This window comes from Thermobia domestica, chromosome 18 (assembly GCF_964235325.1).
Source record: "Thermobia domestica chromosome 18, izTheDome1.hap1.1, whole genome shotgun sequence".
Lineage (NCBI taxonomy): Eukaryota > Metazoa > Arthropoda > Insecta > Zygentoma > Lepismatidae > Thermobia > Thermobia domestica.
In genome coordinates, this window is record NC_137471.1 from 71,058,544 (window position 1) to 71,082,007 (window position 23,464).

The following is a 23,464-nucleotide window of genomic DNA, read 5'->3' on the forward strand; positions in this document are numbered from 1 at the left end:
AGGAAGTTTTAGTACAATAAATTAATTTATTCTATAATATAAAAGCGGGGCAGAGAGAGCCAACTATGTCCTATGTCGTTCTAGGCTCCAACCAACTGAGCCTAGGCGCTACTCTGGGCCTGAATACAATACTTTAACATAACAACAATAGAAATATTTATATATTCTAATTCTGTCTACCAACTTAGAGTCTGGATTAAAAAGGACGTGCTTTTACCTTTTAAATACATTTTTTTAAAAAAATCCATGACTTTCATAACCGACTGAAAAAAGTACTCGTGAGTACTGAAAGCTTTCGGTGATTGAAACAAACAGCAGAGAGGTAGGCAAAAGTCTTTAAGAAACTAATGTTTTCTGCACGCCAACTGAGTATTGCAATGAAATGCGCATATTTATATATCAAAATCCTTACCTCCAAGATTATTGTTTGCAGAAAAAGATCTTGCATGTTTGCTTTTCAAAATTCCTCCCCCACTATTCTTGGTTTGATAGTTAGCAGTAGGCGGACTACTCCCGTAGCCGTTTTTACAGGACTTCCCTGACGAAGCTCGACTAGATGCATTTTGTGAGATCATAGGGTCACTAGCACTCAACCCTTTGTTTAAATTACTAGTAGGACTAGAAAATCTTCGAGCAGTTGTCGGAGACAGTGGCGTTGGTGGGTATGAAGGCCCATCATCGATGAAAGCCATATACTTCCCATTAACAGACCCCACCACAAATTTGTGTCTAATTGCAGGCTTCATCTTCTCTACCATACACATACTGAAAATAAACATATGTTGCTAAGTCAGTACAAAATCTATATTCAGAGCTAAGAAGATAAAGAGTTTTAATCTGTAATATTTTTTTATTTATACATTTAAGAACAAACTGATTTTAAATTTACAAAGGAACTCTACAATATGGTCTGTAGGAGTCACGCATCAAATGTTTGAATAGAGAAAGACTTAAGGTTAATTGCTAATCTCACTTTTTCTTAATAATGAATAACTTAAAAAAAAATGAAGAGTATTAAAAATGTAGAAAGTGAACCAGGTAGTATCTACAAAATACTATTAAATAAGAAAGTGAGTCTGGTAGTATCTACAAAATACTATTAAATAAGAAAGTGAGTCTGGTAGTATCTACAAAATGCTATTAAATAAGAAAGTGAGCCAGGTAGTATTTATAAAATGCTATTAAATAACAAAGTAAGCCAGGCAGTATTTACAAAATGCTATTATAGAAATTTATAATTGTTCTTAAACCTTTTCTTATAGACCAGAAATCTGAGTGCGCAGTTTATGATGTCATTATTGTTGTGCACACAATTTAAAATAAGGTAAGTAGATAACTTCACACACCATTTCTTTCATGTAGTAACAAGATTTTCTTCAGATGCGCCGAAGAAGAGACATGAAATGTCTCGAAACAGTTCACTAATTTTGTGTTTTGGATGCTTTTAGGTATAAGAATATTTAATTTGCTGTTGATAATTTCCACGTTCATGTTCGTGGAAAAGGACGTCAAAGACTTCGAATTTGACACAGGTAACAAAAATACTAAACTGTATTGTACCGTATTTGTACAACGGGATGCACTTTAAAATACCTGCAACAATGAGAATTACGTTACACGCACGCCCTGAGCAAGATCCGAACTCGCAACAGATAGATCTTGCGTTTGCCAGCCTATGTTTAAAATTCCTCAAACATGCCAGCAGACGGGTAACAAAAGTTTCTACATTCCTAAAGGGGCAGTTTGCTATCCTTTCACATATATTTAATCTATCTACTGTGTGTCGCCTCGTACTATGAAATTAATCTGTTGAATGTCGAAGCCAATGACCGAAAACTACGTTGAAAGTGCAGTTAAAAAAAAAAAAAAAAGCCTATTGTGAGTATTTTAATTTATTCTGTTGTACTCTCTAAGCCCAATTACACGCTTGATCCTATTTATTGAATACTTTTACCTTTTACATAACTGGTAATAAATAATAAATAAGCTTTCTTTTCTGCATGTATTAGCCGCCATCAACTAAGCTCTCTTCACTCTACTGTGGTTTTTATCTCAAATTTGAAATTCCCGACAGCGACCAAATTATCCTAACATTTCTAGATGTTAAATTAAATTAGATTTTTAAAAAATATTTAGATATTTTCTAAGCACCTTTTGGTAAAATTTAGTCTATTCATTATGGGAGGAGAAGGTAGTCAGAAAATATGACTACGGGCAGCACTGCCCCAGAGACATACGAATTATTTTAACACAGTGATCACTATTTCAGGTAATTAGGTAGATCTATATAGTTTCCTTTTAACGTAATACACGTATTATTAAAGCAGAGAATTCTCCATTTTACAGAGACACTCAGATACGAACAAGGAGAGTCTTCTTTTCCTTGCTATTTTTCAGTAACCTCTTCATAGCAGACGGGAATTATTCTCAGTTCACACGTATTTAGTATACAAAAGATACTTTCTGCAATATTTTTAATGGAAATATATATTGTTAAAATTTTAGGTAAAATATTTTCTGAGGTTAACACACTTTTTGATTACACGTAAAAAATATTGGTAAGGTTAAAATCTCACACACTTGGGGTATGAGAGACTATATGAAACCTAGGGCCTTGCTTTTATTTAAACTGATGCCAAATAAATGTGCTACCCAGAGGCTAAAATCACTTTTGGTTAAACATAAAAAAAGGTTAAAACCTCACATACTTGGGAGTAAGGGGGGATATATACATCTCATATACTACGGGGTACATGAGGGTATATAATACCTACAGTATTGCTGTTGTTTGCTATCGGTTTTAACCTCACACTCGGGGTATGAGAGACTATATGAAGTCTAAGGCATTGCTTTTATTCAGACTGATGCCAAATAAATGTGCTTCCCAGAGGCTACAATATCGTTTGGTTAAAGCTCTAAAAGTATTGAAGAAGTTAAAACCTGACCTACCTGGGAGTATGAGTGGATATATACACCTCATATACTTGTGGTACATGAGGTATATAATACCTACAGTATTACTGTTGTTTGACATCACTTTTAACATCAAATATATGATCCTGTGATTATACATAAAAATATTGGTGAGGTTTTAACCTCCCATATTTTGGGATATGAGAGATTAATGAAGTTTACGACACTACTTTGTTTAACGTCATGCCACATAAATGTGCTTCCCAGAGGCTAAAATATGTTTTTGCTTAACATTGAAGAGGTTAAAATCTGACATACTTGGGGTATATAATGCCTAGAGTATTGTTGTTGTTTGGCATCGGTTTAACCCTTAAGAGATCCGGGGTTTTTGGGCTATTTTTTAGAGTTTCAGTCAAGCAGCTACTGCATCGTCACTATTTCTCCTAGGATCATGGTTCATACCTCATTCTCTTCAGAATGGAGCTGGCTTTCAAATGATACCACTTGCATGCTCATACCATATACCAGGAGCGGGAAAAATGATGTCAAAGGGAAAATTTCGGAGGGGAAATTTTTTTCTCGCACTTGGGCCCCCTGGAGCGACCCTGTGTGAACATAGCTATCTAAAAAAAAATCTGATAAATAGTACTTGGTATACAGAATGTGTGTGCCAAATTTCAAATTTCTATCTTGAATACCAAGGGCGGGAGAAATTTTATCAGGAATTCCCACCATGCCCCAAATTACCGTAAAACACCATGATCTCAGGTAAAAAATTTCCTGAGACATCCCTAATTACCCTAGGGTCATGTTTCGCCCATCATTCTCTTCAGAATAGAACTGCCTTTCAGGCGGTATGACTCACGTGTGTCCATCATGTATCTGAGGCGAGAAAATGAGGAAATACGGGATTTTTTGGGTCTAAATATCCTTTTTTCAACTTTTAGCCCCCCTGGACTCCCCTGTTTTAACGCAGAGATCTGAAAAAAAAATCTTGTAAATCCTACTCGGTGGGCTGAATGTTTATGCACAATTCCAATTTTCCAGGTGCAAAAGTAAGCCCGCCAAAAAAAAAAAAATATACCGACAATGTCCCATATTCCCGTATACAGAGGGAAATTTTTAAACATTCCCTGAGACATCCTTAATTACTCTAGGGTCATGTTTCGTCCATCATTCTCTTCAGAATAGAACTGCCTTTCAGGCGGTACCATTCACTTGTCCCCATTATGTATCTAAGGCGGGAAAATCCCGTGAAAGGGATTTTTTGGTAAAAATTTCCCTTTTTCAACGTTTAGCCCCTCTGTACCCCACTGTTTTAACGCAAAATCTGAAAAAGAATCTGGTACATACTACTCGGTGGACTGAATGTTTGTGCACAATTTCAATCTTCTAGGTGCAAAAATAAGCCAGCACAAAAATAGTACCGAAAATGTCCAAAATTCCCCTATACAGAAGTATATTTTTATAAAAATTACCTGACACTTCCCTAATTACCCTAGGGCCATGTGTCGCACATCATTATCTTCAGTATAGAACTGCCTTTCAGGCGGTACCATTCACTTGTCTCCATCATGTATCTAAGGCATGAAAATGAAGAAAAACGGGATTTTTGGGTAAAAATATTCCTTTTTTCACCTTTTTGACCCTCTGGATTCCCCCCTGTTTTAACGCAGAAATCTGAAAAAAAATCTGGTAAATACTACTCGGTGGACTGCATGTTTGTGCAAAATTTCAATCTTCTACGTGCAAAAATACGCCCGCCAAACTACATTACATAAATCCCCCAAAAAAGTATTACACGAAAATATAAATTTTGGACATATGACGTCATCACCTCCTATGTCTCGACACAGGAAGGTGTGAAACCATCCGTAATGTCTTCTGCAATGCCTCTGGACTTGAAAAACAAACAAACAAAAAAAAAAAAAAAAAAAAAAGGAAGAAAAAGCTCAAATAGGAGAGTTATAACGCAATGTACCATGAAACCCCCTGTATGGTACAAATTGTACCATGGGATCTCCAAAGGGTTAATCTCAAATATATGATCTTGTGATTAAACATAAAAAAAATATTGGTAAGGTTAAAACCTCATATATTTAAGAGTATGAGAGGGTATACAATACTGACCGCTTCAACTAGACGCACAGATTAACTTTCACGTCATCCTCGTTATTGTCTTTACCAGAGTTTATAACCAATGAATTTACTTATATTGCATATAACTACCGCATGAGCTGTGAATAATTAAATGTGTGTAATCACTCACTATTGGACACCTCTCATTTGCCGACAAATATTTACGTCCCATCGGCGTTCGATATTCAGAGGTTTTACTTTATATACATTAAATTCTAGTGTAAATGCTTGTTTAGGATCTTGGTTAGATTAACTCCACTTATACTTTATTTGTTTCGCTCGCAACTTGCAGTTGTAGTATAAAATATTATGGGGGTCAAATTCCAAAGGATCACATGAACTGCAGGAAACTCAAGTAGCAAATGCTAAATGTTGGTTATCTGCTCATTTAGAAATCTGCTAATTGGAGTTGGTCACTCAGTATAATTTCATTTCAGTAGATTCACTGATCTGAACAGTATTTACTATCACGCAATCATAAAATGTTCAAAAAAGATCTTGTTCAAAGGTAAATTTTCAAAAATGAACTACCATATTCTAAACATATTTCTCTTTAAAAAGTATACTTAAAACTGCTTGAAAAAGTGCGTAATATAGATGATAAGTGTAAAGTATCGAAACAAAATTTATAATTTTTGAGGGAGGGAAGCAGTTAGCATACATGCCTTTGGTCTGGAAGATTCAGGTCTGACTCCCGGCGGGGGCCCGGATTCGGATTCCACGTTAAGCTGTAGGTCCACGTCTTATATAGCTTCGCTGCTGAACAGGTATTTCAATTATTTCATCATCTATTCATGTTTAAAAAAGAAACAAAAAAGTGTCTCAGACCGAGTTTCGAACTTTCCATTTTAAAGTTTCGTTAAGTTCTTTATGAAGACTCAGTGCATCACGCTTCGCTACCGTCAGTACAAGTATTTCTTGCGACTAGTGTCTATATAGAGAACGGAGGGAAAATGCAATTGAACGAGTTTCTAGGTTTTTGTGAAGAGGAGTGTACGTTTTATGTAAATATTACATTGTTGTTCAACGGAATTCTTATTTAAGGATACGAATTGACGCATGTTTATAATAATTCATAACATCATTACTTTATTTCTTATTTATTTATTTACTGCGTCTAATATTTAATGTACGATTAACAGTAATTCAAAGCCTTCCTCTGCAGATCCGGGCAACTCATGGGCGACTCACTTTTCAAGAGTTTCTTCTTGCACGATATTATTAATATAATAATGTAAATTCCTTGGACTAAAATCCTTCTCTTTTAAAAGTGTTAAGGAAGGTGTCAGGATTATTTACTTTCCGAATTAAATGGCTACCGATATAAGAATAGAAAATAATTTTCAAACATTTCCCAACTACAAAGCAGATTTTGGTCTAAAAGCTGAATGGATCTTATTTCTTTCTTTCTTGCCATTCAAGAATGTCAGTGACGCAGTAGGAGCCATAACAAAGTGTCAAGTAAGTAAAACCAAGTTGCAAAGAAAATGTTAAAGGTATTACATTTTCTCGTTACATACGAAGAAAGCATCACTCGTATAAAAACAGTGAAAATCAAAGGGACAAGAAAATATAAATTTCATGGTGTTTCAGAAAATGTAACTGTGTGCTACATAATATCGAAAATGAACATTTACAATTGCAACTGTGTTGTTTGCCTTGACTTTACAAATAAATGACACAGTAGGACGTGTTCATGGTAGACAGTGGTAGGTTGAAAAGACTAAACAACTTAGATTAGAGAATAGTAATGTGTATGTACAATTTTACCATCTTGGAGGACTTAGTACGTCCTTTAAGAAATCTGCTAGTGATCATGTGTGGATGTCTATTGAAAATATTCTAAGAAAATTATCACCTCTTGATCTTACAACAGCAACAGACAGATCACAAAGTATTTCACAAAATATCTCTGAAGAAATAAGCATGCATTTTAGCAGTCATTCAGACGAGAAAACATGTCAAACGTGAGTTTTTCTCTCAATTTTGTAACTAACAATAAGATTAATAGGTTAATAATTATTATTATTCCCCTCCTTTAAGTTATTACTATTATTTTACTGGTGAGTAACGGATTTCTTTATATTCCACTAGGATTTCTATTATAGGTGTGGAAATAGCAATTAAAATATGCTATTGTGCACGTTAGTCTATTATTATTTTGTTAAGGCGCAAATTCACATTAATTCTACAATTTTTGAAAATTCGTAACTTTGTTCACAGTTAAATATCAAAGTTGGAGCACATTCTGAGATACATATATACGCCCTATTTCATGTGCACAAGAGATATTATACTTCAAACGTTGTAAAAATTACAAAATTTCAAATTTTTAAAAATTACAAAAAATGTAGGAAGCACTTACCAATGTTGTTACCCTAGCTATAGTGAGTACAGTATCATATGTAAAAACAAGAAAAAATCAACTTTGGTATTTCACTCCTTCATAACAAACATCAGCTCTAAAACGAGGAATTCGTTAAATTAAAATACTGAACTTAGGAATTAATTTTCATATGCTAAGGAATTTCCATGCTAAAAGACAAAATTAAAGAAGAGAAAGTGCTGAAGGAAATGTTGTTTGCGGCAATGTTCTTGAATAATCCAGCCCTAAAACATGAAGATTACGCAAACGTCTGCAAAGTCACTAACTGGCACACGCTACTCAAACTGGCTGGCATTACAATTTTGAAAAAAAAAATCTTGTACTGTCAATGTATATGGTAATAGTATAAAAAAAAAAAAAAAAAAAAAAAAAAAAAAAAAAAAAAAAAAAGCCCAACAACCAAAACCTATTTCTATAGGATCACTTCATATGGACTAACCCCTTTGGATTTAAATAGTTCCGGTTCTATTTATCATATGGGTATCCTTATAACTCGTTAATCAGTTTACTTTTGGGGGCGCGGTGGCTCAGTGGTAGAGCGTCCACCTCCGGTACTTGGGGTCCCTGGTTCGATTCTAGCTCGCGCCGTGTGGACTTTGTAGTGGACAAACACCGTACTCGTGGGTTTTCCCGTTTCCTCCCACTTTCTTCATTCCACCATTTCATTCATCTCTCATCATCACCGTCTCCTTTAGCCCAACCGGCATAACCGTGGGACGTAAAACTTAAAGATTTCATTTCATTTTTCAGTTTACTTTTCCGTAATTTGTGTAAAGATACAAAAAAAAAAAAAAAAAAAAAAATGGCTAATTAATAATATTTAATAGTATGTTTGGGTTTGTACAGTTTATACGGCAACATATGAAATTGCAAAGGTTGTTGGCATAAAGTACATTGAAGTTGGTCGTTAACTTTGCTCAAGAACTATTTGGTATGAAAGATTTTTAAAGAAATATTGTATAGAACTATCGGAAAATAATTTTGAGGTGAAAGTAAACAAAATTATTAAACGGTTTTATTGATGAAAAAGAATACCCTAATCATAGCTTTTCTGTACTTCTGTCAATGAACATGGATTTGCAGTAAGAGTTTTGCTTCAATGTCCGTACTTCATAATTAAAAGATCAATAAATAAAGTCAGCTTAGCGTACTTGTGTCGCAAAAGACAGGACTGATGGGAAGAAATATTTTTGTGGTAAAACCATTGTACACAAAGTAAGAAAAAAACGTATCCTGTAACGGTAGTAAATCTGTAGATCCAATTCATGATTTTGTAGAAATTAGTTGCGTACTGAGGAGTTTTGATGTTGACAAACGAGATTTTAAAAGTACTTGAACATTTACGAATTGCGGAAGAATATTCGTAGCCACCGTCTAGTGTTGTAGACTGGGATCAATTTGTTAAGAACTACTTGATTTTCATATTGACAGTAATAAATAAAGATATTTGAAAGAAAGGAAATATGGAGTTTGAAAAGGAAATATGATCACTTTGTAGGTCAATGGATGTTCGGAAAAGTTGAACGACAATCTGGAAAATGCGTTTTAGTTGGTGTTAACAGGAATTCTAAAAGATAATTAGTCAGTGGGTTCCTTAAAGAACTGATGGGATAAAAATATTAAACATTAAAAGAATTGAATTCACCCAAGTCTTGTCCGAATACGTTTCAACGACGGCTTGTTGTCATCTTCAGTACGAATTCTTTAAGGAATTTTTACATTGCTTCGGAACTCATATTACCGGTAACATCCCTGCACTGCAGGGAAATTTCAAATCCAGGGTTTCGATTATTTATCAGAAAATGGAATGTTATTTAGTGGAAATAAATGTTTCAAGTAAATGTTTAACAATTAATGTCGAAGGTGTTGTTAGTAAGTGTTCTAAAATTTGTGTACATCATCTGTAAACGAACACTGAAAATCAGAGGAAATATAATAGGGAGTCGTTTTTCCGATATCAAACCCAGATAAGCCTTTAGATATATAGGCCCAGATTCCCAAAAATCTGACCCATTATCTCAGTCTGAACCAAAGGTAACACATTGCGGAGACAGTGAAGTAGTGGAATTTCTTAAACTAAATTTAGTATTTATGCATAATAAAGTAAAATAAAATATTTAATCTTTGCACGTCCAAGTAACCCTTGTTGTTGCTTTTGTCTAGGGGCGAAAGCTCGTCGAAAAAACAAGATTCTGACTGCTGTATTCTTGTTTCCAGAATTTGTGGTCCAGGATTTACCGACTCTCTATACCAAATTCGAAGAAAAGACTCAGTGGTACATAAGATAAAATCTAAACAACGATAGCAGACCAGGAGTTTATCAGCAAAAGTTACTGAAATATCTCGTAAATAAACAAAAGAAAACAAACAAAAGGAAAAGCTTTATTTTACTTTGTTATATATAAATACCTGAATTAAAAAATTAATACTCTAACGTTAAATTTAGGGTTGTGTTTAATGTCCACTAAGTATAACTTTTGCATAAGGTCTGAAAGTTAACGGTACTATAGATCCACAAAGCAAAGTAAAAATTAGATAAAGAATTCGTACTGAAAGTGACGACAGGCTATCGCTGACAATATACGGACAAGATTTAAAAAAAAAAAAACTTTAGCTAAATTCAATCTTTTCAATACCCAATGGATTTTTCAAAATTTATAAGCATCTCTTCCTGATTACAACAAACGGGAAATATTAGTAAACTAGCTACTAGTTAACTTAGTAGATTTTTATCAAAAAATGTAAGCGAAAGAAACACACTGTTAATTTTATTTTATTTTTAGCTAAGTGGAATGGAGAATGTAAGTCTTTTCGTTAGAGGAGCTGACTGGGTGATGTAGCCAAACACCGTGTGCGTGGGTTTTCTCGGGGTTCTCCCGTTTCCTCCCACTTTCTTCATTCCACCATTTCATTCAGTACTCATCATTACCGTCTCCTTTAGCCTAACCGGCATAACCGTGGGACGTAAAACTCAAAGATTTCATTTCATTTTTTGGGTGATGTAGTGATGAACAAACAGCACAATAAGCCAGATTTCGGTCTACGTGCGATCTTTACTTTTATGTATCAGGTATCTTAAACGTATTTAGCCTTTTGCGCACGACATGGTGCTAAGATCCCGAATCTCACGGTGTATGAGTCTCAGCAGGTCAAGCCTAACGTCATTTGACTGTCCATATATTGAGAACACCTTTTGACGGCTATAATTTCATACATATTAATTAAAGGAGGAAACAAACGGTTTAAACTTATTTTTACACACCAGATCCTCTGTAGATATGAAATTATAACCGCCAAAAAGGTGTTCTCAATATGTAGAGTGGATTGTACAAACACAGCAGCGAGGCTGTGGTACAAGCATGTGTCTGAGTGGAGTGCACCGACTTCACAAATGAGAGAGTGTGTGGCTGTTCTGGGAAGCGGAATGGGTGGTGTAGTGCTTAATGCACCGACACGGTATGTCGGAGATCCTGGCTTTGAGTCTCGGTCCAGTCAGTCAATTTTTCATACTTTGTTTGTTAGTGAATTCGCATCAACAGGGGATCTGGTGTGTAAAAAATAAGTTTAAATCGATTGTTACCTCCTTTCATTAATATATAAGTACCAGGGTGGAAAAAAATCATGATTTTTTTCAAAAAAATCATTTTTGTTGATTTTTTTGATTTAAATCAAATCTTTTTCTTCGTATAGTACAAATCACGAACTGAAGAAAAAAACATTAGGAATTAGTATTAAATGTTAATTATGCCATTTAAATGAAAGTATTGGGTTTTAATTTTGAATTAATTCCCAATCGTTAACCTATTTCAATCCCAATGTTTCTTAAGCATTAAGGAAAAAGTACAGCAATGTATATCAACATGACACTTTTCTTTTCACGAAAGTTGCTGATATTTGGCAGGGGCATATTTTTAAATAATTGGAACTAGCTAGCGGCACGAAATACATATAAAGTACATAAATTTCGCCTAAAATTAACTAACTCATTCTATGACCTATGGAACCCGGAGGTTCAATGCCATGTTCTCAAAAGCTCTCCTGACTTCTATCCTTAGTCAACTGAATCCAGTTTCTATTTTGTATTCTTATTTCTGCGAAATCCTTCTTAATATTGTCCTTCCATCTGCGCCTAGGTCTTCCTAATGGTCGTTTTCCGATTGGTCTTCCAGTTAAGACTTTGAAAGTGTTCCTACTTTCTTTACTGGCTACATGTCCTGCCCACCTGAGCCTCCAAGATTTGATGACCCTAACAATGTTTGGTGAACGGTATAAATTACGCAGTTCCTCATCATAAAGTTTTCGCCATTCCTCATTTCCGTTCCTTTTGGTTCCGAATATTCGTTTCAGGATTTTATTCTCAAATACTTTCAGTCTGCGTTCTTTCCTCAGCGTAAGCGACCATGTTTCACAACCACACAGCACAACAGGCATAATTATCGTTTTATATATTTTAAAGCTACAAATTCCTCGACAGAATTCGCGACGATAAGAGATTTTGAACTGAATAATAACACGAATTCCCTGCTTTTAGTAGACATTTAATTTCTTCGTGAATATCGTTTTCTGATCCTATATATTAGCCGATGGCAGAACTTTCTTTGTCTTTATGCGATGAGCTTTTGTAAGTCAAAAATTTTCTGCAGGAATTCCAAAATAAAAAAAATCAGGATGATCAGTTCCAGCAGAAGAAACACGTGATTGTTAAAAAAATATGTTTTATGTGACGTGAAAAACAGTTCAAATGCGAGTTGTCCGTGCATTTAAGACGTCTATACATAGCAGGCACGTTTTTATACTTTTCTGTTGGCTATTTTATTTCCTCTGACAATTTTTCCTGCACAGGCGCGGCAAATTTTCTGCGATCAGAGATCGCGGCATGTTCTGCAATGGGGTCAAGTATCCACTTTATCAAAAGTATTATTCGATATTTTAACGCATCCAAAATTTGTCGTATTACGATCCCGAGGAACTTCTATGTATTTAGTACATAAATATCGCCCAAAATTTTAAAATCTATTTTTTTTTTTCGGAGAGGGGATCGGACCCCTCTAAATACGCCCCTATTATCTGGAAACAAACAAATAGACGTGGACACAAAAGAGTTTTCACCTTAAATGTCCATGCATGGTGTCTAGCAAATTTCTCTCAGCAATTTCCCGACTTTTTCCAGACTTTTCCCGACCATTTCCAAATTTTTCCCGACTCATTCTAAAAAAAAAAAAAAAAAAAAAAATGTTTTCGTAAAATTAGGAAAGGTTGAATGTAATGAAAAAGTGTATGAGTTCTTACCTGATCATAGAATGTCTCCTTCTTCATATATGCAATGAAACAATCTAATCATGCAATTTTTTGATCTCCTCCTCTATGGTAGCAACCTGTCCTGACAACTGATTTACGATTTTCTGTTTCTTTGCTTCAAGTTCCTTTCGTCTCTGTTCTGCTCTTCTTTTTTTAGCGGCCCTGCGATCTTTTTCTGACATCACTTTTCTGCGGTGTTCTTCGGCTTCCTTGAATCTCGCGTGTGCGTTTCTCATTGATAGAATCATCTACTTTGGGATAGGAAGGGCTTGTATGCCACCAGCCTCATTGACAGCATCATACACTACACGCTGCACCACTAAAGAATCCTCTGACAAATTTTCAACTACTATTTCCCTGTTCACCGAAAAATCCCTTTCTAATGCTGCATTACCGTGGGAAAGAATTAGGCATATCTTTACTATTTTGCACAGATATACATCATTTGGTGGTAATACACTCATCCAGAAGTCATCAAGTCTGTGTTCATTTCTTTTGTACGACTTCATTTTCTCCCGCACATGTGTCTGATCTACTAGAGCATTGTATTCTCTGTCCGCCTTTTCTGCATCAGACGCTGAGACAATATTACTCTGTACTAAAATTTCGAACGTTGCTCTCATTTGTTTAACAGCTTCTTCCTGTGAATGACCAACGGTTAAGGGATTAAGAAACGTCAGCGCTTTTGTAAGGGAATATTTTAGCGGGGACCTCTCCTGCAGCTTGGACACTAAATGTTGATAACATTCACATACTTGCTTTCGGAAACACAACATTTCCTTTTCACTAACTTCTGTACATCTCCTCAGTGCTGACCTAGTTGCATACCCAAGGTCAATTTCCTTGATACGAATTAAACAGTCTGTAGCTGTACTATGATCCATAAAAACAGAATTCAAGTACCGTGTTCTGACTCTGTTCGTGTTATCGTCCCAGAAGCGTACACTTACATCCATTTCAGTTCTTTGCGCAACACTATTTAAACTTTCATCAAATCCAATGACATAATGTTCGCACTCTTGTAATACGGATTTAAGTTCACGTTGAAAGTATGGACACAATCCGTACACGATGCTATATGACACTTTATCCTTGCCTGTGTGCCTATCTTTTAGTTTATATTTGTCCAGGGTCGAAGTAGACCTACGAATGGGAGAGCATGTTTCGCTGGATGAGCATGGAACAGGACCAGTGCTGGTGCCAGGTTGATCTACATTTAATGAAGACGCAGGAACATCTGAAATTTCTTTAGGTTTTGTTGGGAAATGATATGTCATTGCGAAAGTCTTCTGTCGAGTCGCTGCAAGGTTTTGATGCTTCTTGCTCTTTGAATGACTGGTAAGAGCTGTACGTCCCATGGTGTAAACGAAAATGTGGTATGACACCACACACATTCTGCAGTTAACTTCGTCTTCCCTTCTTTTACTCAGGGAAATTCATCTTTCCACCTTTCTTGAAAATTCGTTGACGGCATGATGTACGTCCATTTTTCCCGACTTTTTTTTCGCAAATTCCAGACAAATCCCCGAATTCCCGACCATTTTTTAAATTTAAGACAAATTCCCGATTTTCCCGACTGCTAGACACCCTGCCATGGTAATTTCCTCGTTGGAATAGAAATTTTATAACCCTGTGTTACAAAGAGAAGAAAGCAGGGTTCACCCGTTCCCGTTCAAACGGGATTTTTCCTGATCGTCCTCTACATGATGCTCGTTTTCATACTGTGCTTACATACATTTGAGTCTCATTGTATTATGATTATTATCTTCCATAATCGAAATAACAGAAGAGAAACGGGATTTTACTTACCTTCACTTTAAATTAATTCATTTCGGAATTTGATTTAAATCAACGATTTTTATTTAAAAAATCAAGTGATTTAAATCTTGATTAAAATCGTGATTTAAATCAAACTGATTTAAATCAATCCACCCTGATAAGTACGATTTTTGTTTAAATTTCCGAAACTTTAAGAGTCATTCCACGTCAATTCAACCAAAATTTTGGGGAAATTTAACCCACTATCGCAGATTTGGATGATATTTGGTAGAGCTATAAAACTTTTTATGCTGCTTGCAAGTATGTAAATTTTATTGCAATAGCATCAGCGGTTCAGAAGTTATTGCATTTCAAAAATGAGAAGAAAATCCATTTCTAACAGTCACATGATATTTCCCAGTTTTGTAAGAATACCAAAAACATCACATTTCGTTTCCTATTAATGCTAGAAACATGATTCTTATTTTATTCAGATTGTCTTGAAGTTGTTTACCATGAAAAGAATCAAAACTTTCCGTAGAGCTGATAGAACATTTATAAAGCTATTTCAAAGGTAACGTTAAAAAAAAAAAAAAAAAAAAAAAAAAAAAAAAAAAAAAAAAAAAAAAAACGCTATTTTGTAAACTTTAAACCTTTATTTCTCAAAATCCCCATCTTGGATTTCGATGATTTTGTTTTTGTTTGAAAACTTATTACATCTAGTTTCACATATACAAAAATTGTGATGGGCCATCCAAGAACTGAGGAGATATTCCACTCAGTGTTGCCAACTGATTGCGAAATAAACTTTTTCCAATAACTTCCATATGATTTAACATATTCACTCCAAAATTGGTATACGTACTCTTCGGTATCCTAGAAATACGTCTGTGAGCATTATCACTCCTCTCAAGCAACCCAGTTATCAGGGTGTCCAACCAATTTCAGGGTTGACTGTCACAGTATTAGACGTATCCGTGCATACACTCTGCATTATTACCTGCGACATTACGAAATCGTGTGGATCAAATACCCCTAATTACCGAATTACCAATTTCGTAAAAACAATATATATATATATATATATATATATATATATATATATATATATATATAATATATATATTCAATTATATAGAACACTATGTGTTCGACACCTTTCTAAGCTGTACGTAGGGCTCAAAACCCATATTTACTCTGCTCTCATTTCCAAACAATAGAGAAATTTGTTTTCTTTCTTTCTTTGAAAATGTCTATGACACTAGAAAAAGTACTACATGGTTCAACGCTCCCAATCTTTCCAAAAGTCAGAGTTAGTGGATGTATTTGAACGTCTTCCAAATATTGCTTACCCGCACAACGGAGGGCGTATCAGCTAGTATATTTATAACAAATGAAGTCTTATGCTGCTGTTCTAATGTAGTATATACTGTTAATGCTAGAATTGAGGAAACTGTTATATCCCAATGTGATTCCCACAACTAATGATGACTATTCAACACAGAAGTTACTACATTCTTTCAGATGATGTGGAATATGACGTACCAACAGTCTTTCAAACACAGAAACTGGTAATGTCGGATTTAAAACAAAATTTTCCTCACGTAACGAAAGTGGAATATTTCACTGATGGGTGTGGAGCCCAGTATAAAAACTGCTAAGCCTTCTTAAATCTTTACTTTCACGCAAGTAATTTCCATGGTATAGTGGCAAAATGGTCTGCTTTTGCTACCAAGCATGGAAAGTCCCCATGCGATGGAATTGGTGGGAATGTTAAGCGGGTTGTTACAAAAGCAAACCTTCAGAGACCATTGTTTGATCAAATAAATATATGTGGCTTTATGTTTAATTTCTGTGAAGAAAACATTAGCACTAAGTATTTCTTAGTGCACAAAGAAGAAATGCCTACTGTTCGTGCCACACTTCAACAACGATTTCTGAGAGCAAAAACTATTCCGGGGACACGTGCAATTCATTGTCTTGAAAAAACTGATCCATTCAAGATTGGAGCAAAGTGTACGAGTCTGGATGAAGATTTTAGCCAGTGAATAGCGATGCATCAGTAAAATTCCTACATCCTCATGGTACATTTCCCTCATCTTACTGGGCTGAAAATGATTCCTGTTGTGTTCCATTTACTCACATCTTACGTAAAGTGGATATAACAACTGCTACTGGCAGAACATACCAGTTATCTCTTAAGTCGGTAAGTCTTTACTACAGGCATTTCATCGTTCATTTGATTCTTTGATTCAGTGATTTGGTTGTTGATGTGAATCGTTTTTAGAACGTGATTTTTCTGGTAAGTGGTACTTTCGTTCTTCTTGTATGGAATGTTGGATGTGACGTTATGTGCTGTGTCAGTGCTGTTTGTTCTGTTTTGCCGTACTCTCTTCCCTGTTGTGTACGGTTTGCGCGGGCGTTTTAATGGCAAACGGTGTTGATATTTTATATGGGGATGAAAAAATCGCTAATTTAAATTTGTGTAGGCTAGGAGCCTTAGTGGTTAATAGTGAAAAAAATAGCTACCGCTTTTGTTTTTCAGTTGGAATTTTAAAGTTAGATAAAGACTGCAACATTTGTGAAAGAAGATGTAACTTAGATGCTGTAGTTCGAGGTAAAGATCTGAAAGTTTCTTATGTGTGTTACAACCGAAAATGTCATGCATATTTAAAACAAGATTCTGTTCGAAATGGTTCTTTTATGAGTCATTTGAAGTTGCAGATTCGTGAAATTCTGTTAATATCATATATGTTCGTTGCTGGTATTACTAACTACGCAATTATTATTCATAAGTGAACGTTTCAAGGGAAAATAAATTCGAGAACTGTTTCCGATTGGCTAAATTATTGTAGAGGCGTACTTTGAGGCTGTTGTAAGACATTCTCTCTCTGTTATTGGTGGACCCGGGTTGACAGTAGAGATTAATGAGGCACTCTTTGAACGGAGAAAATATAACGTTGGAAGGCGAAAGAAGAAAGTGTGGATTGTAGGTGGAATTTGCCGAGAGACAGGAGATATTTTTCTTGAGTGAATGTCCGAATAATGAGAGGTCGGCAGAAAATTTAGTTGAAGTTATTGCTGGACATGTTAATGTTAATTCCACAATTATAACTGATTCCTCGAAGGGCTATTCATCATTAAGTAGTGATGGATGGCATCATTTGACTATGAACCATTCTTCAAATTTCGTTGACCTAGTAAGTGGTGCCTACACGCAAAATATAGAAAATCTTTGGTGTCATTTGAAAAGAAATTTAAGCTGTACTCATGGTTCTGAGTCCATGATGTTGCAGTTTGCATATTATCTATGGTGTCAACAATGTTGTAAAGATGCGAGAATTAGTGAATAATATTTAATTTTTATGAAGCATGCTGGTGAATTGTACACTTCAGTTTAGTCTCAGGTATGTTGTTCTTTTATATATTTGTTTTGATATGTATGTAGTGCTTTGGAGGGGGGTTAGGGGAGCTTGCCCCCTTGTGATACAGTGTATTCCAATATATAATTTGTGCCTCGCCCTCCATTGTAGTACGATTTAACACGATTTCTGTTTTACATTTCGTGCAAATTTTCGTTGTATGCTCTTTTTAAGAGTGGGGTATTGGTGGAAGGTTCTAGAACGCTGCTCTACCATATTGATTATGAAGCAGGTTGTTTCCTTTCTCTACGAAATTGCATATAAAAAGTAACCAATCTGGTTCATAATCAGTGTTGTAGAACAGCGTTCTAGAACCTTTCTCGAGTTGATTCTTTAAGAACTGGTTCTTCAGAACAGTTGGGAAACTGTTCCGTGGAATCAGATTCTAAGGAATCGATTCATTGAACGAGTCAATTGAATGAAATGCCTATAGTAAAGTCTTGCCCCTACGTCTCTAAAAGTAGTTACTTCAATGTGGAAAACGTTCACGAAAAGCACCACGTTAATATCTAACTACAGCAAAACCGAAGATTTATTTTATGTGTCATAACATGTAGGCCTATAATACTGTCAGACTTATTATATTTGCTACTTTGGTAGTTATTCTGATTAATATTAAAAAATGCTAATGCCTATTTATTGTTCAGATTATTGTATTTTTCCCCCGTAATTATAAATTTTTGGAACTCCCTATTTCTCCTCTATGTTTGGATGGCCCATCATAATTTTTGTATAGTGGAAATAGATGTAATAAACTTAATGCAGAATGTGGCACAGATACATCTAACGCTGTGACAGGCAACACTGAGTTGCTTGGTAGGAGTGATAATGCTCACAGACGTGTTTCTTGATACCGAAGAGTACTTATACCATTTTCGAGTGAATATGTTAAAATGTATGGAAGTTATTGAAAAAAGTTTATTTCGCAATCAGTTGGCAACACTGACTGGAATATCGCCTCCGTGCTTAAATGGCCCATCACAATTTTTGCATATGTGAAACTAGATGTAATAAGTTTTCAAACAAAAACAAAATCATTGAAATCCATGATGGGGATTTTGAGAAATAAAGGTTTAAAGTTTACAAAATGGCGTTCTAGTTTTTTTTTTTTTTTTCTCAAAATGTTACCTTTCAAATGGCTTTATAGATTTTCTATCAGCTTTAGAGGAAACTTTCATTTTTTTTATGGTAAACAACTTCAAGACAATCTGAATAAAATAAGAATCATGTTTCTGGCATTAATAGGAACCGAAATATGATTAATTTATTTTTTTTTTTTTAATGTTCTTACAAAACTGAAAAATATCATGTCGTGACTGTTAAAAATGGATTTTCACCTCATTTTTGAAATGCAATAACTTCTGAACCGCTAATGCAATTGCAATAACATTCACAAACTTGCAATCAGCATTAAAAGTTTTATAACTCTACCAAATTTCATCCATAGCTGAGGTAGTGGGTTAAAAGCCTTGGTTGAACTGACGTGGAATAAATCTTAAAGGATAAATGTATAGAAGATAAGGAAGGAAATGAGTACTGCACAAAAATTAAGTAAAACATACTCCAATCCATGCTTTCATCACCTACCAAATGCACTGTTTGAAACCAAAAGTGTGAGTTTTGGATTGAAACCTTAAACTTTCGTTGGCAGCACAAACGACGAAAAGGGTTAAAGTATGGAAAGTAGGTCCAGAAATATGAAAAATACATAAAATTTACACGAAACAAATAGCGAATCAGCTATTTTTCGTGAAATTCATACAAAGAAAACAAGTTCAATGTGTTATTTTGACATGTTAAAAGCTGCATCTTGTTGGTACTATTTTAAGTGAAGGGATAGCTACGTCAGACCGTAGAGTGCAATGATACAATTAGAAGAAAGATGACAGTTCCATATGACTGATGCCACATTTCGATTTTCAGCTTTATAACAACGTATGTTGGTGGAGAACAGGTGTTATTATGATTTGCAAAGGGGCATGAATTGTTGGAATTGAGCAGAAAGTGTGATAAATGTAGGACGACCATAAAAATGAAGAAACAGTTACCGGTACATACTTAAATGTGAATATCGTAATAATGGCGTGATTGTGATTATTGATTACAGTTAGCACATTATGAAATCGATGCGAACGGTTTGGTGATGATAAAGTCAGCAAATGGAAGGTTATCTATTAGAGTACTTATTCAAATCCCCTACCACAACGTAAAGCTAAGTGATCGAAGTAAATGTGTTACAAAGGCAACTAACTTAACGGAACCTAATGTTTTTAGCTACATCCCCGTTTCTACACACACCCTCCATCGCTAATGCGCATTCTCCTTACGGACATATCCCTGGTACCACTCGGGCCCTCCTGTCCTGGCTCAGATGGCATTCGTGCTTTTTTAGTGGGCACCTAGCACAGACTGGTTTATGGTTTTTACATTGTAGTTTTTATGACCTATTTCCGGATGTAGTACTTACATGCAAAACGATGATATCTTTTTAAAGTGACTAAGAACCGGGGAATTCTTGAGAAACAATTTCTAAGATAATGACAATGAATTTCCTGATAAATGTCACAATTTTAACGTTCCTAAGCTTAAAAATACTGGACCTAGCTACTCTGCGGCAGAAATGTCGACGAAATTGCTTGACTTATCCACTATCTACGTATGTTTTGATTTAGTATTGTGATTGATAATGATTTGTATGCACGATGTATCACGTAACCTAATTCGCAGGTTGGCAAAAACCATGGTTTTTATTTAAAAAACCAAAAAAACCGGTTTTTATGGTTTAAATAATTTGCTCTATATATTCATATCATATATGGACAGAAATAAGTTTGTTTCGCCTTGATGTTATTATGCAACAACCGGGTTATGCTGGAAGGGGTCACATAAGCTTAAAGCGGAATAAAAACTGCTTCTCGAGTTACATCCGAAAGAAATTGTCCTCCATTTGGACTCGGAACCAGGACTAATTGGCCACAAATGCGATACGTCTGCCGACTCACTCACGAAGGAATCCTGATAAAAATACGTTGTACTGATCTTTACATGCTTCTTAATATAACTGTCAAGAGTCATTTCAGAAGGACAAAAAGATAAACAGTTGCAGAAGTGAAACCATTATACAGAATTACATATGAACAATTTCAAACTACGACGGAGTACAGAAGAACTAATTTAGTTCAAGTTAGTTAATAACGACTTTTATTGGTCCAAATTAAAGTACACCGACTTAATCTACATATCAATAAGAAAAGTGAATAAAGATACGAATTATTTGAGTCCACTTTGGCTCAGACTCATTTATACATAAATAGATACCAAAGATACTTATTTCACTAAAAGCCTCTCGTGGGGTCTGTATGACCCCTCCCCAGGGTTTGCCCAAGTGGGCCCAGCCCGAAAAAACCCACCGGGTTTTTTCGGGTTGGACCCACCTGGGTTTTTGAGCTTTTTGTTAGTATATTGTTGGTACAACTAAGGTGATTACATTGAAAGTGATTTTTATCAGATTTTGGACTTTCCTGGGCAAATTAGATGCTTTCACGTTAAGGTATACAACAACATAATACTTTTATAAACTTCTGAATGCACTGAATGAATTAAAAACATAATTTAAAAAAAAAAAAACTTTAGCTTGAGGTAATTATAGAACAAATTAATGTATAGATTATGCTTATAGCCTGTTTGTAGTAAGATATGCAATTTTATATTTTAGAAAATACTTTCCGTGAAAAGTGTGCTCGCTGACTCGGCGACGCCGAGGGACGTTATCCCTCATCGGGTTTAAGGCCATAGGTGCCGGTACTACCAGTAAATATGTAGTGCATTAGTAAAACTATCAGTATTATTACTTGATTACCTTTGATGGTAACACAAGTATTCTTCAGTAAAATTTGGTTTTCCAACAACAACAGTTTAGTTATTTGTTGCTACTCTTCAAATAAGCATTCTGCAGAATCAACACCAGCAATAGCGTAAAAATTCTTGTCAAATTTAAGAAGCTTAATGCTCGGAATTCCGAAGATTACGTAACTCTTACTATTTCAAATGCTAAATTCAAACTTCCTTACTAGTGGAAATTTCGATGTACACCAAGAAAAAGCTGCATTTTCAAAAAACAGTCGCGAAAGAAGTGCTCGGGGAATTCCCGCAATTCAACGCACAAAGCGTCGCAATTGAATAATTCAACAATAACACTATTTATTTTACGCTGGAAGATATTGAATTTTATTTAAGACATTTTGAAATATTTACTTTATAAAATATGAATTATGTCTGTGTTAATTGTTTTAAATTAATTTTCTGGAAAGAGCCGTCTTGCTACAAGTGCTCGGGAAATTCCCGTAATTGAACGCACAAAGTACCGGAAGTGAACTCCAACCAGTGGCGGCGGTCAGACGTTAAAAGTTAGGGGGGGGGGGCAAGACATGATCTGAATAGTTGATATCAATGTTAGTTTTCCTAGTCACTTGTAACTTTGACGAAAGTTGTATAACTATTAGGATACTGTTTTTCCAGTTATACCGTATATCTTGTTTCATATTTTACTAAGTAAATTGACAAGAGCAACGCAAGTAGATACTAACCCTTTGTACTCTTAAACAACGAAGGTGTAAGAAGAGATTTGATTCCTTGCTCATGAATATCTGTCTGGAAAATTGTGTGATCAGATTAGAGGCCTATTTAATAACAACGGTGCGAGCGGTCCCGGGTTCGATTCCCGGTGGGGCACTCGCTCGAAAAAGTGTAAAACGCTTTTTCAGGCCAGCCACCCTAAATGAGGTTTTCCTGGGTTTTTCTCAGTCACACCAGGCAAATGCCGGGGTGGTACCTAACTTACAGGTCCCAGGCCGCTTCCTTCCTTCCCCCATCCTTTCTTCCTTCCCTTTCCCCGAATTGAGTGCTCGCCGAGGGACGTCATCCCTCAAACGTGAAGGGCTAATTGGCCTTAGATGCTGAAAGCCCAGAAATCTAAATCCTAACCTATTTAATAACAAATTTGCAAAACAAATAAACAGAAAGGATAATATTAATCAAATAATCATAGTAATGAATAATGAGGCTTGTTTTGCAAAAGTTATATTGAAACTGGAAATTAATGAACGATTTTTATTTTTAATTCCACGAATGTTATGTGTTATTACTCTTAGAATGACAGTCAATACTACAAGCATATGCTACGACATTTAAAGAAATACTTTTGCAGCTTCCCGAAACATGTTCGCTGCCGTTAAGTACAGTTTTCACTTTCTTGGAATACATCAAAACTCAGCAATACTTAGTCACTCCACATTTCAGTTATACAAAATAATCCTAAAACCTAGAATTATGCTGAATTCACTAAATTTAATTGTATATACAAAACTGCATATGCACACCCCTAAACTCGTATGTTACACTGCAAAATTAATATTCCTTACTGAGCTCCTTCGTGGCTAAGCGGTTAGTGTACGCGCCTTTGAAGTGGGAAATCCGGGCTCGATTCCCGGAGGAGCTCAGGTGGTTCGAACTCCACGTTGATCATTAAGTCCACGTCTCATATGACTTC

General features: G+C 35.4%; 1 protein-coding gene across 2 annotated transcripts in view; it reads right to left on the reverse strand.

Moving 5' to 3' along the window:
* The window catches only part of LOC145675580 (uncharacterized), a 162,465-nt gene that overhangs the window by 136,759 nt on the left and 2,242 nt on the right, over positions 1-23,464 (reverse strand). For both annotated transcript variants that reach the window (XM_081746103.1, XM_081746102.1), the window contains exon 2: positions 413-765. In XM_081746103.1, coding sequence (XP_081602229.1) covers positions 413-764 — 352 coding nt within the window. In that variant the 5' untranslated portion in view covers position 765. The remainder of the gene's footprint in view (positions 1-412; positions 766-23,464) is intronic.